The sequence below is a fragment of the Neoarius graeffei genome, chromosome 2 (genome assembly GCF_027579695.1).
Source record: "Neoarius graeffei isolate fNeoGra1 chromosome 2, fNeoGra1.pri, whole genome shotgun sequence".
Classification (NCBI taxonomy): domain Eukaryota; kingdom Metazoa; phylum Chordata; class Actinopteri; order Siluriformes; family Ariidae; genus Neoarius; species Neoarius graeffei.
The window spans coordinates 3,070,533-3,082,705 of record NC_083570.1 but is presented as its reverse complement, the minus strand read 5'-3'; the positions used below and the strand labels follow the sequence as shown (position 1 = coordinate 3,082,705).

The following is a 12,173-nucleotide window of genomic DNA, read 5'->3' as shown; positions in this document are numbered from 1 at the left end:
GCGCAGTGCGTATTCACGTTAGTTTTGTACAAAATAACTATTATGGCTATGGGGAGTCATATTGAGGTAGATATTAGCAAAAGAAAAGAATTTAAATTAAAAATGGTACATTATAATAATAAAACTAGTCGGCGAAAACTGTAAAAATGACACCATTTTGAAAATCATGGCAGCCATCTTGAAAATGGTGGAAACTTGAGTGGCCAACGATGATGTTCGGTCAGGTACATGCAGACAAAGTTTCATGCAAAATTTGGTGCTTTGCTCACCAAGTGAAACATTTTCCCAGCTATCCGCTCCGCTACTTCCATCTGCAGTGAAGTCGCATGCATTCCTTTTTGCTGTCGTACATGATTGCGCCCTCTGCTGTCTAAACAACACAATTACAGCTCGGAAGAACTAAGATTATGCAGCCTGATGATAATCTCCTTTTGTTTATTTCATCGATTCGAATCGTCATTTGTATCGTGATTTATCATCGCACAATACATAACCAGTAACCAGTACAGTGTATTTATTTATTTATTTATTTATTTATCTGTTATTCACTTATTTGAAATTTCTTTCTTAAATGTCATCTCGACCGAGTGAAGCCTCAGATTTCTACCAATGTTTGTTTGATTTATTTGTTGAACTGTTTAGTTATTTCACAAAAGAACAAAATAAGCTGCTTAGCGTCATTCAACATCGACAAACGGAGACTTCAGAATGGCAACGTTATCCGCCGTAAGATTTTGACACCCTCCCCGTAACGTTAAATCAAACAAATGTTCACCTTTTTTATACATTTTCTCCTTTCTTAATGCTATTATTAATGTTGTTTATATGCCACTGTATATAGATGAGGAAATTATCAGGGATGAGAGTTTTCCGCTTTTCGGCAGATTTCCGCTTTTTCTGAGCAAAAATCGATATTATGCCAAATCCGCCGAGATGTTTTTTTCATTGACGGGGGTTGGGGTGTGTTCCTTCGTGATACTCAAGCGTACGACGATGTTACATGTTTACATTTTCGCCATCTTTAGTCTCGCTAAGTCTCTACGTGTTATCTACAATGTAATTGGCCAAAACATCGCTGGCGAGAGCATGATAGCCAATCATAACAGCTCTTACAAAAGTACCCGCGTCTGTTCTATTTTATCGAAACTTGCACATGTTCATCGCCGCTGCGCTTCAAAAATACGTTTCTCTTTCGTATCGGCTTTTTTACTCAAAACGCCGAATACAATTGACAAGCGAGACGAAGCGAAGGTACGTGAAATCGATGCTGGTATAAAAAACAGACAGACAAGCTGACAAGCTCTTGTCTTTGGCCAAAAAGCTGAAAAAACTATAAATAATGAACTATAAATAATTGTATAAAGTGTACATCGACATTATCCCATAAACTCAGCATTCGTTTGATTTAATACATTGAACATGTATATGCTGGTCAGTAAATCTGAATTAATGCTGACAGTTTTGAAAACTTAAATATTTCTAAAGACTTTTTGAAGTCATATGCAACTAATGAGGACATAGGGTGACCGACCTTTTCTCCCTAAGAAATTTTATTTAATATATGAACATTTTGATAATTAATAAAACTTACGTTTAATGTGAATTTTGTTGATCATGAATTATAACCATACCCTTGAATGTCGAATGTGATTTTATTTTGAATTCAAACAATACTCCTATTGATTTGAAACATATTTTCATGTAAATATATAAAAAAGACAACAGATTTTTTATCTACTACAGCTCAGATTGCAGGAAAAGTGGTTTGTAAGGCCTTATTTTTCAAAATTTTCCTGGGGGGGTATCCCTCCCAGACCCCCGGCTTCGGGCGCCATCTTGCTTTCTGCTTTTTTGGTGAACGCCCACTCTCATCCCTGAATTATACAACAAAATACAGGATAAACTAGAAAAGCACTCGGAGGGCGCAGACCTCCGCCAAGAATCCTTTAAAAAAAATCTGGATCACCGCCAAAATTTAATGGATTGTTACTTGTGCCCAGTCACACCTCTGGAAAAAATTTCAGAGCAATCCGTTCATTACTTTTTCCGTAATGTTGCTAACAGACAAACCAACGCTACTGAAAACGTAACCTCCTTGGCGGAGGTAATAATAATAACTAGAATGCATTTCCGGAGAAAATGCGAAAGTGTGCTTGCTCAGGTGCGCCGCCATGGCGACCCGGCAAGAGAGGCGACCGCACGCCCACACGACAAGTTTTGTGTCAACACGTGAAAGTTTGGCCAAGACACAAGGCGGATTCTCATACGGAGATGACCGGCTGGCAAGGTTCTTTACAGAGACATCCCAGAGCAGCACTAACATCAAAATTTAGATACAATTCTAAATCCGTAAAGAGATATGACCCAAAACACGTTTTTGCTCATTGTGGCGCCCCGTAGTGGCCAAATGACACCAAATTTGATGAGGGTACATGAACTGGTGCTGAAAGTCATCTCAACAAATATGGTCTTGATACGTCAAAGCGTTTCTGAGAAATGAGCTCACTTCCTGTTTGGTGGCTTCGCCATCGAGTTTGATTGGCTGCCACGGGCGAACGCTTCGACGTACGAGAGCGAAACGAATATCATTCATTAGGCATGGACTGGAGATCATGTGTGCCGAGTTGCGTGATGATTGGACAAAACATGCAGCCAGGGTCACTCTAGATTCATTTGGACAAAATTCAAAATGGCGGAAAATCTAATTAGGCGTCATAGGGTGCGTTGGAATCGTCTGGCTCCAAGGATTCCAACGGCACCAGACTTATGAAAATCTACAGCGTGAGACATACCAACATGAAACTTGAAATCAGTCAGTCAGGGTCCACTCCTCTATCAGTGTACCACGTTTCATGACTGCACACCTTATGGTTTGGCCTACAGAAGGAAAAATCTGTATTTTGCGTCGCGCGCCCGTTCATTTCAACGGGGAAAAAATGAATCCTTTAAAAAAATCCGGGATCCAGAAGGTGATCCGGATCACCGCCAAAATTTAACGGATTGTTACTTGTGCCCAGTCAGACCTCTGGAAAAAACTTCAGAGCAATCCGTTCGTTACTTTTTCCGTAATGTTGCTAACAGACAAACCAACGCTACCGAAAACGTAACCTCCTTGGCGGAGGTAATAAAAACGCCGTAGTTATTTGGAGTGAATTTTGTGCAATTTGATTTTCAGTACTAATTTTGTTAAACAGTTTTCTTCTCAATAATAAATAGATTTCTCATCAAATGATTAAAAACCTAAATACCCACACACACACACACACACACACATATACCAGGAAATCCACGTAGGTGTGAACATGTTTCGTTTTCTATCGTATAACAAGTTTCTCTCTCTTCATTTTTTGTTGTGGTTTGTCTCGGGTTTTGTTGTTCCTGATTCTTAAAAGGAAAAAAAAATGAATGAAAGTCTCTTTACGCGACTAAAACTGACTTGTCGAACGCAGCAATATAAAGAGAAACACAGAAAAAGATAAAGATATAAAGACAGAAAATTCCATTTGGTGTAAATCAATGCTGCGCTTTGGAGCAAATCTGATGGGCGGAGTCACAGGGTTGCAAAAGGGTTGCAGCATTTCATCGAGAATCCTGAAGCTGAACTTGGTGTCATTTCGAAACTCGCCGAGGAGGTTTCAGTGTTCCACAGGGTTCCGTAGGCTGTAAGTTAGAAATCTTTACACATGCAGAGAATAAAAAAAAAAAACTGATGATCTTGCACGATATGAGACGAGTTTATCTTTTAAACCAAAGATTGAAGCTCAGGGATTTTATGCAACAAGGTATAGAATAAATAAAAAATAAAAAAAAAAGACAGATTTTTTTTGTTTTGTGGAACAGTCAACGATTCATCGTTGAAATATTTTGTCTGGAATGAAAGTTTTATTACAAGATTATGCAGCCTGATGATAATCTCAATTTAATAATAATAATAATAATAATAATAATTTCAAGTTACAAATAAAACTTTGTGTCGTAATTCAGCGAGATCGAAAGCCTTTTATGAAGAAAACGTGTTTGTGTTTTTATTTTATATTTTTTATAACATGGTCTTTGGTCACTTTTAGTTCATTCTGAAGCCGAACATGTTTCATGCCGTCTATAATAAATATTTATTTCTGTATATTTTATTCGCAAACTTTATTTAAATAGCACTGTTTGTGTTTCAAAGTGTTGCTGGTTTAATTTGTGCAGTTATTCATTGCTTTTGTAACTTAACAATTTTTATAAATAAATAAATGTATATAGTTAACTCATAGAGATAATCGTCAGGTTTTATAGAAAACTTTTTCAAACCATGTACTTTGTCTTCATGAAGCAAAAGCACCATGTATTATTATTATTATTATTATTGCAGTGCAGCCCAACGATCCGCTTGTGCCCACGGCCGTGCTCGGTGAGGCTTCATTAAAGTCATAATTATTATTTTAATTTACGTCTCTTCGTGTATCAGAGGTGTTCAACTAAACCGCATATTTATGGAGCCCCCTAGAGGTCACGGTGGGGATTTAAAATATATATATATATATATTGCTAGCTACTTTTGTGTTAACGGTAACCCTTATTGCGAGGTGATGCAAACAGAGCTACAAAAGGAAAAACTTCCCCACGCAGACCATTAGGAGGCGCTGTACATTTCTGATAAAGTGAAAACGGTGATACATTATGCAGTAAAGGAGTTAAGAAAGTTGGACACCCCGATACACCTGTGGACTCCATTTCCCATCATGCCTTGGTGTTTTGCTCATCGGTCGTCACCACTGTGTCCACAGAGTGTTTGATTATATGATATGATACCATCATGACATTGGGGCGGAGCCAGGGGGTTGGCGTTAGACATAATTTATGTTGCGTTCATGTGAGAATTACTGACAGTAAAACACTGACGATATTGAAATTGTAAAATAAACGTTCGTTGGATTCAAATTCATCAAATCATCAGTAAACACGAATGGAGGGAAAAATCTTTCAAATTTCTATATTTTGTAAGAAAGTCATCGTTTTCGAATGATTTTATAATTCATCGTAGTTTGTACAGCGTCGAACACGAAAGAATTTTTGATATAATAACATCTTTCAGTTTAACTCCTGACTCTCCTGTGCTTTTATATTGTTTTACTAACTTTTAAAATTATTTTATGACCCACAATATTTAAAATATTCAAGTAATGAGATTGAAATCAGTAGTGTGGGGGGATTTTTAGATATTTGACCATTAAAAAAAAAATCAATCAATAAAAGGACTCGGTTACATTTTAATTGAATACAACATTTTCTGTGGACATTGTGTGTGTGTGTGTGTGTACAATTTGTGGTAACGCAGTATTTTAAGACAGGGGCCTCAAGAATAACAACTTTACTCCAAAACACAGAGGGAGGGGAGAAAGAGGGGGGCTGAGAGAAGGAGGGGGGAGAGAGAGAGAGGGAGGGAGAGAGTGGGTAGGGGAGAGAGAGGAGCTGAGGGGGGGGAGAGAGAGAGAGTGGAGGGAGAGGAGCTGAGGGAGAGAGAGAGCGGGGGGGGAGAGAGGAGCTGAGGGAGGGGGAGAGAGTGAGAGTGGGGGAGAGAGAGGAGCTGAGGGAGGGAGAGAGAGAGAGTGGAGGGAGAGGAGCTGAGGGAGAGAGAGAGCAGGGGGGAGAGAGGAGCTGAGGGAGGGGGAGAGAGTGAGAGTGGGGGAGAGAGAGGAGCTGAGGGAGGGAGAGAGAGAGAGTGTGGAGGGAGAGGAGCTGAGGGAGAGAGAGCGGGGGGGAGAGAGGAGCTGAGGGAGGGGGAGAGAGTGAGAGTGGGGGAGAGAGAGGAGCTGAGGGAGGGAGAGAGAGAGAGCGGGGGGAGAGAGAGGAGCTAAGGGAGGGGGAGAGAGTGGGGGGAGAGGAGCTGAGGGAGAGGGAGGGAGAGAGAGTGGGGGAGAGAGAGGAGCTGAGGGAGGGGGAGAGGGAGGAGCTGAGAGGGAGGGAGAGAGAGGAGCTGAGGGAGGGGGAGAGGGAGGAGCTGAGAGGGAGGGAGAGAGAGTGGGAGAGAGAGGAGCTGAGGGAGGGAGAGAGGAGCTGAGGGAGGGAGGGAGAGAGAGCGGGAGGGAGAGGAGCTGAGGGAGGCAGGGGAGAGAGAGGAGCTGAGGGAGAGAGAGAGAGAGAGGGAGGGAGAGAGAGTGGGAGAGAGAGGAGCTGAGGGAGAGGGAGGGAGAGAGAGTGGGAGGGAGAGGAGCTGAGGGAGGCAGGGGAGAGAGAGGAGCTGAGGGAGAGAGAGAGAGAGAGGGAGGGAGAGAGAGTGGGAGAGAGAGGAGCTGAGGGAGAGGGAGGGAGAGAGAGTGGGAGGGAGAGAGGAGCTGAGGGAGGCAGGGGGAGAGAGAGGAGCTGAGGGAGAGAGAGCGGGAGGGAGAGGAGCTGAGAGGGAGGGAGAGAGAGGAGCTGAGGGAGGGGGAGAGGGAGGAGCTGAGAGGGAGGGAGAGAGAGTGGGAGAGAGAGGAGCTGAGGGAGGGAGGGAGAGAGAGCGGGAGGGAGAGGAGCTGAGGGAGGCAGGGGAGAGAGAGGAGCTGAGGGAGAGAGAGAGAGAGAGAGGGAGGGAGAGAGAGTGGGAGAGAGAGGAGCTGAGGGAGAGGGAGGGAGAGAGAGTGGGAGGGAGAGAGGAGCTGAGGGAGGCAGGGGGAGAGAGAGGAGCTGAGGGAGAGAGAGCGGGAGGGAGAGGAGCTGAAGGAGAGTGGGGGAGGGGGGAGAGAGAGATGGGGGGTGGAACGTCTTATTTTTCACATGTTGAAGTGCTGAATGATCCAGAATTCTCCACAGTATTGAAGACGTGTTTAATTGAGGTGTGTGTGTGTGTGTGTGTGTGTGCACCATGTGCTGATCATCTCTCCTGTGTTGTGTATTTCGTTTCTTCTCCTTGTCTGAAAATAAAGTGTTGAGGTTTTATAAAGCGCTGCTCTAAACTCACTCTGTCTTTCACATGCTGACGGGATCAGTGCCCATCACTGGTGAGTGCGTCGACACCCCCCCCCCCCCCCCCCCCCCACACACACACACACTAATCTAATCCGCACTGAAACTGCCGAAAACAATACTCAAAACTCAGAACAGCATTTTTAATTATTCAATGTTTATTAATTAATATTTAGGCTTTATTTTGTAAAAGAAAACAACCTGAAGAACTGAAACGCGTTTGTGTATCTGTCGGAGCTGCTCGTCCACATTCTGCTCTACTGCGTTTTCCTGTGTGTTTTATCTGAATGATTTTAAACCGTAATTAAACCTTTGATTGCTCTGATTTTCTGCCTTTAACACAGCGCCGCTGTTTGATCCTCAACATTAGGTTTAATATCAGCGTTTCTTATTGCTCTTGGGCTTTACAGGAAATCGGAAGAATCTGATTTTTATTGACGCTGATGAATGCTTCTGATGTTCTCCTGTGTGTGTAGATGAGAACCATGCAGCAGCAGAGAACAGCAGGTTGTTGGACGTTCCTCGGTTCCACTGTGAAGGAACCGAGTCTCCGTATCAGACAGGACAACTTCATCCGGCCATCCGAGTGGCAGATTTACTGCAACACATCAACCTGATGAAGACGTCCGACAGTTACGGCTTTAAAGAGGAGTACGAGGTGACACACACACACACACACACTATACATTGTAACACAGTTCCCTAAGGCCATCCTTAAAAAAAAATCCGTTTCCTGTCGACCGGGTGAGCAAAAAAATTTTCAGTCGGGAGGAAGGGATTTTTTTTTTTTTTACTATATGGATGGATAAGAAATCGCAATGCTGTGTTTGCTTTTTCTTTCAGTACTTTTTTATTACAAAAGCAGACACATTTAATAAAATATGACAGTTTAATCAACTGAAACTTGTACAAAAACTTTAAGTTAGCATTTTAAATGCTGACTGCAACATTTGCAAAACTTTTACAAAGGTACTTAAAATGTCCGACGCACGGACTTTTTGTAGTTCTAAATTGAGCGTTAGGCCGAGTTCGGATGAAATTACACTATTAAAATGATCACTGAATGATTTGTTTTTCTGAATCTTTACTATTTTGTTGTTCGCTAGAATATCATTTTGCGATTTCACACTTAAGCAAATGTTTGAAAACTCCGGATCTGCTTCCTTCATGGTGGTGGACATTTTTTTTGTGCCGCACGGCGCAAAATCAGCAGAGCTGATTCGACAGGGCTTTCCACAAGCGCCGGCTGCCGGCCATACAGCCGACTACACAATTAAGTCCAGCCGGCTACTTTAATGACTTATTTTTGTAGCCCACAGGCTCTAAATATTAATTTTCGACTTTAATAAAATTAAATGTTTATCTAACGGACTGATAATAATGTCAAACTGAACCGCACTCATTTAAGTTGTGATTCACGCTGTTTGTACCGATAATAACCACAAATTCCCCGCCGACTTCGTTGATCGGGGAGAGTAACTCATCCGCGGCCCCGACATGCGGTGTGTTCGTGCACAAACCAGTCTTCTCTCGTTCAATTACGTGCTGGCATCAAAAGACACCGTTGGTTGTAAATGAACCCAAACTGAGTGGTTGGAGTGTATTTTCATACACAAATGGAGAAATGTTCGCTGAGTGTGTAATTGTGTCGCCCCACTGCAGACCGCTGTCGTTGTTAATTCATAGCATGCTCAGCTGCGTGAATGTGTCATGCACCGAAAATAAGAGATTTACAAGCCAGGAACGCCTCATGATGCAATACGCAAGAAAAGAAAGAAGATTTACTGCCATTTTACTTTGTATTTGAGTAAAGTGAATAAATAAATGGTCTGTGGAAAATACAGTTAATCCTGGGAACTGCATGCACAGGAGTTTATTTTGTGTTTACTCCGCCCCCCCCGGCTGGCTACTTATTTGTCATGGCTGGCTAGTAGGGCTGTAACGATACACCCAACTCACGATTCGATTCATATCGCGATTTTTGACCCACGATTCGATACACCCACGATGTTTTTTTAAAGTAGTAAATTTGACTTATTAACATTTACTTACTTACATTAACTATTTAATAACAAATAATTCAGACCACTGCAGAGAATGAGTAATATGTATGCAAAAATGAACAAATGTATATCCAAAGACTGTTTTATTTCTCAAAATAATACTGTTGAGCCGGAAGCTCTCATTTTTTCGGTTCTGAAAGTCATTTTTCCAAATCGTGTAAATCCGTTAAGATTTTTTTTGGGGGGGGAGGGGTGGCTCTCTCACTGTCTCACTCTCATAGGGCCAATGATTTTCTGTGATCGCGGAAAACAGATGGAAATTACGGAATTTTTATAGTGAAACATTGCTCGCGTGTCAAAATGTAACTGCCGCTAACGCCCAAGCAGACATGCCTTCAGTGTTGCCAGATATTGCTAACGTTTTCCACCCCAAAATATGTTCAAAACCAGCCAAAAAGCACCTAAACCCGCCCAATCTGGCAACACTGCATGCCTTTCCGGTCAAGTGATTGTGATTGGCTTGTGGCACACCTAGCCAGCCAATGAGCTGCTTGTTTACAGATTCGCTCCCGTCGGCGAAAAAACGACTTACTAATAGATATAAAAAATAAAAGTAATTTAAGTAAGTTTAAAATGTAATTTAAATAAAAAGTAAAGTATTCATAAATTGAAGTTTGGAAGCGCCTCTGTTTTTGGGCTGAGGAGAAGTTTGAAAGGGTGTACCGCGATTCTGCCTTCTTGTATCGCGACACGGATCGTGGCTCTGCGTATCGCGATTTCGATTTCGATACGCATATTGTTGTTACAGCCCTACTGGCTAGTATGAGCCTTAGTGGAAAGCCCTGGGAATGCGGAAATGTCAAGTTCGAGTTTAGATTTACGAACCCGAAAAAATGTCGAAAAACCGGCGTTAAAAAAAAAAATTTCAACCGCACAAACGGCACTCACCCGGCCGGTGGACCGGAAACAGAACATTTTTTTAATAATGGCCTAATGGGGACCAAGATTTTTGGGGACCTAAAAATTCCTGGAAGTAATGAATACAACACAAATTCTTACTCCGGGCATAAAAAAAAAAAAAAAAGTCAAATATATACAGTGTATTTTCTCACACACACACACATTTTGATAAGTCTTTCGTATGAGAACATTAAGCCATGTGACTTCCTGTTGACTTAATGTGCCATTAATGCGGGCAACTTGAAACCACAGCCAGCATTTCCTGTCAATTAGTGGTAAGTTTTACTGGTGCGACTGTTGTCTTCCAGCACACGCCACCATCTCTGTCTCTCCGTGGTGAACATTTTCTCACCGTGGAGGATCGATATCACAACCTTCTTTACAAATAGAGGAAAGAAACTGCGTTCCAGGACGTCAAATATGGAATGATGTTTAATCCAAAACGCGAGAGATGAGTTTAAACAGTGACATCAGCAGCTGTGTGTTGTTTTATGATCTCGGTTTATACGACGACTTTTTCATTTTTGACAATGTGAACGATTAGAAATGGAGCTCTTTTTAAGTTATTAGTATCACAACGATGCATTTCAGGACTTTCTGAAATCCGCCCCCCACCCTCTGATAAAACCACATGCAAATAGAACACACACACACACACACACACCACCTGCTTCTCCACAACCCACTGTTTCTGTGTCTCACTGTGTATCAGTTAACGCTGTAAAGTTTACAGCGTTAAAATCGTAAATGTGATGTCGCCGTGTTATTATCTCGAGATCTAATAACGCAACTAAGGCCCTGTCCACACGGCAACGGATTCAGGTGACTCCGATACAATTGCTTATCGTTTCGGCCTGGCGTCCACACGGCACCGGCGTTTTGGTGCCCAAAACGCAATCTTTTGAGAACGGGTTCCAGAGTGGAAAGATCTGGCAACGTTGCCGTTGCGAAGTCGTCTGGATGAGTAGAACGGATTTGTTTACGATGACGTCACAACCACATGACTGAGAGTGCTTCACGCCGGGTAGAAGTGTAACGAACTCGATGCGAGTCGTCAACAAATCCTATACCTTGGTTCATGAAACGCGCTTACAAAATATTTTCACTGTGAATATTTATTGTGTAATGGTGCAAAGTGAGAGAGAGAGAGAGAGAGAGAGAGAGAGAATAGCCCTTAGGGCAGAGTCAATCCCGCCAGCAAAAATAGGGAAAAAAAGGAGCGATCTCACCTCTTCAGATGTTGGTTTTAGTCCTACAATACATTCATCAAAAAGGGCGTAGAAGAACAAATTAATCCATCAACGTGTAGCATTCAATTTATTCCAGACCATTAAAGACGCCGCCTTCCGCGTAGAATCATACGTCATCCTCGCCGCCATATTGGATAGGTCAAAGCGGAGAATAAAGATTCATGTGCTGCGTTTAACTGTACCAACAGGTTTACCGTCCAAACGAGATCACATGGGATTACCTTTCACAGGTGAGACTGGAAAAATACTTTTCATTGTATTTGGTCATTATAATGTAATTTTACGAACAGATTTTTCTGACTTTGTGGCTAATATGAAGTCTCGCGCATAATAGTTTATGCGCATGTGTCCTTACTTCTATTGTTCTGGTGTCTCCAAAGGGACCGTCTTACAGCACCCCTAGAGGTGTGGCATGTGTATTGCATCGTTTTCAGCAAGCGTTGCGTTGCCATATGGACCTGATATTTTACTGATCGTTGCCCATTTGGACGCGATATATTTTTAAATAACATCTCGTTGCCGTTGTCGTGTGGATGTAGCCTAAGATCTTGTTTAAAAGGTTATTAGCGAGCTCGTTAACACAGAACGTCTCGATGTTAATCTCGATAGCCAGATAATAACGAGAATGGAATTAAAGGAATGAGTTAAAGTTAGACCTAGCCGTAGTAACACGACGTTATTTGTTGTTGTTGTTGTGTTTTGTTTAGTTTTTATGTCAGAGGCCAGAATTTACAAGTTTTTACGCAAACACAGAATCATAACCATCAGTGAAATGTTTTTAATCGTTTCAACTTTAATATCACATTAAATCACAAAAATCTCTCTCTTTTTTTTTTTTTTCCCGCTTTGGCAGAGTTTTTTTGAGGGTCAGTCGGCTTCGTGGGACGTGGCCAAGAAAGAGCAGAACCGGACCAAAAACCGCTACGGCAACATCATCGCATGTGAGTTTCTGAGATGTGAACATGGTACAGCGATCAAAAACCGTCAGCTATTAACCACCGAGGAGTTTCACAGGTTTTCATTCCAAGTC

General features: G+C 42.1%; 1 protein-coding gene across 5 annotated transcripts in view; it reads left to right on the top strand.

Moving 5' to 3' along the window:
• ptprk (protein tyrosine phosphatase receptor type K) overlaps positions 1-12,173 on the top strand; it is a 229,055-nt gene that overhangs the window by 186,272 nt on the left and 30,610 nt on the right. For 4 of the 5 annotated variants that reach the window (XM_060913569.1, XM_060913567.1, XM_060913566.1 and 1 more), the window contains 2 exons: positions 7,407-7,588; positions 11,997-12,084. In XM_060913569.1, the coding sequence (XP_060769552.1) occupies positions 7,407-7,588; positions 11,997-12,084 (270 nt within the window). Of the gene's footprint in view, positions 1-7,406; positions 7,589-11,996; positions 12,085-12,173 lie in introns of those variants that run through there. The other variant, XM_060913570.1, reaches the window with a different exon arrangement.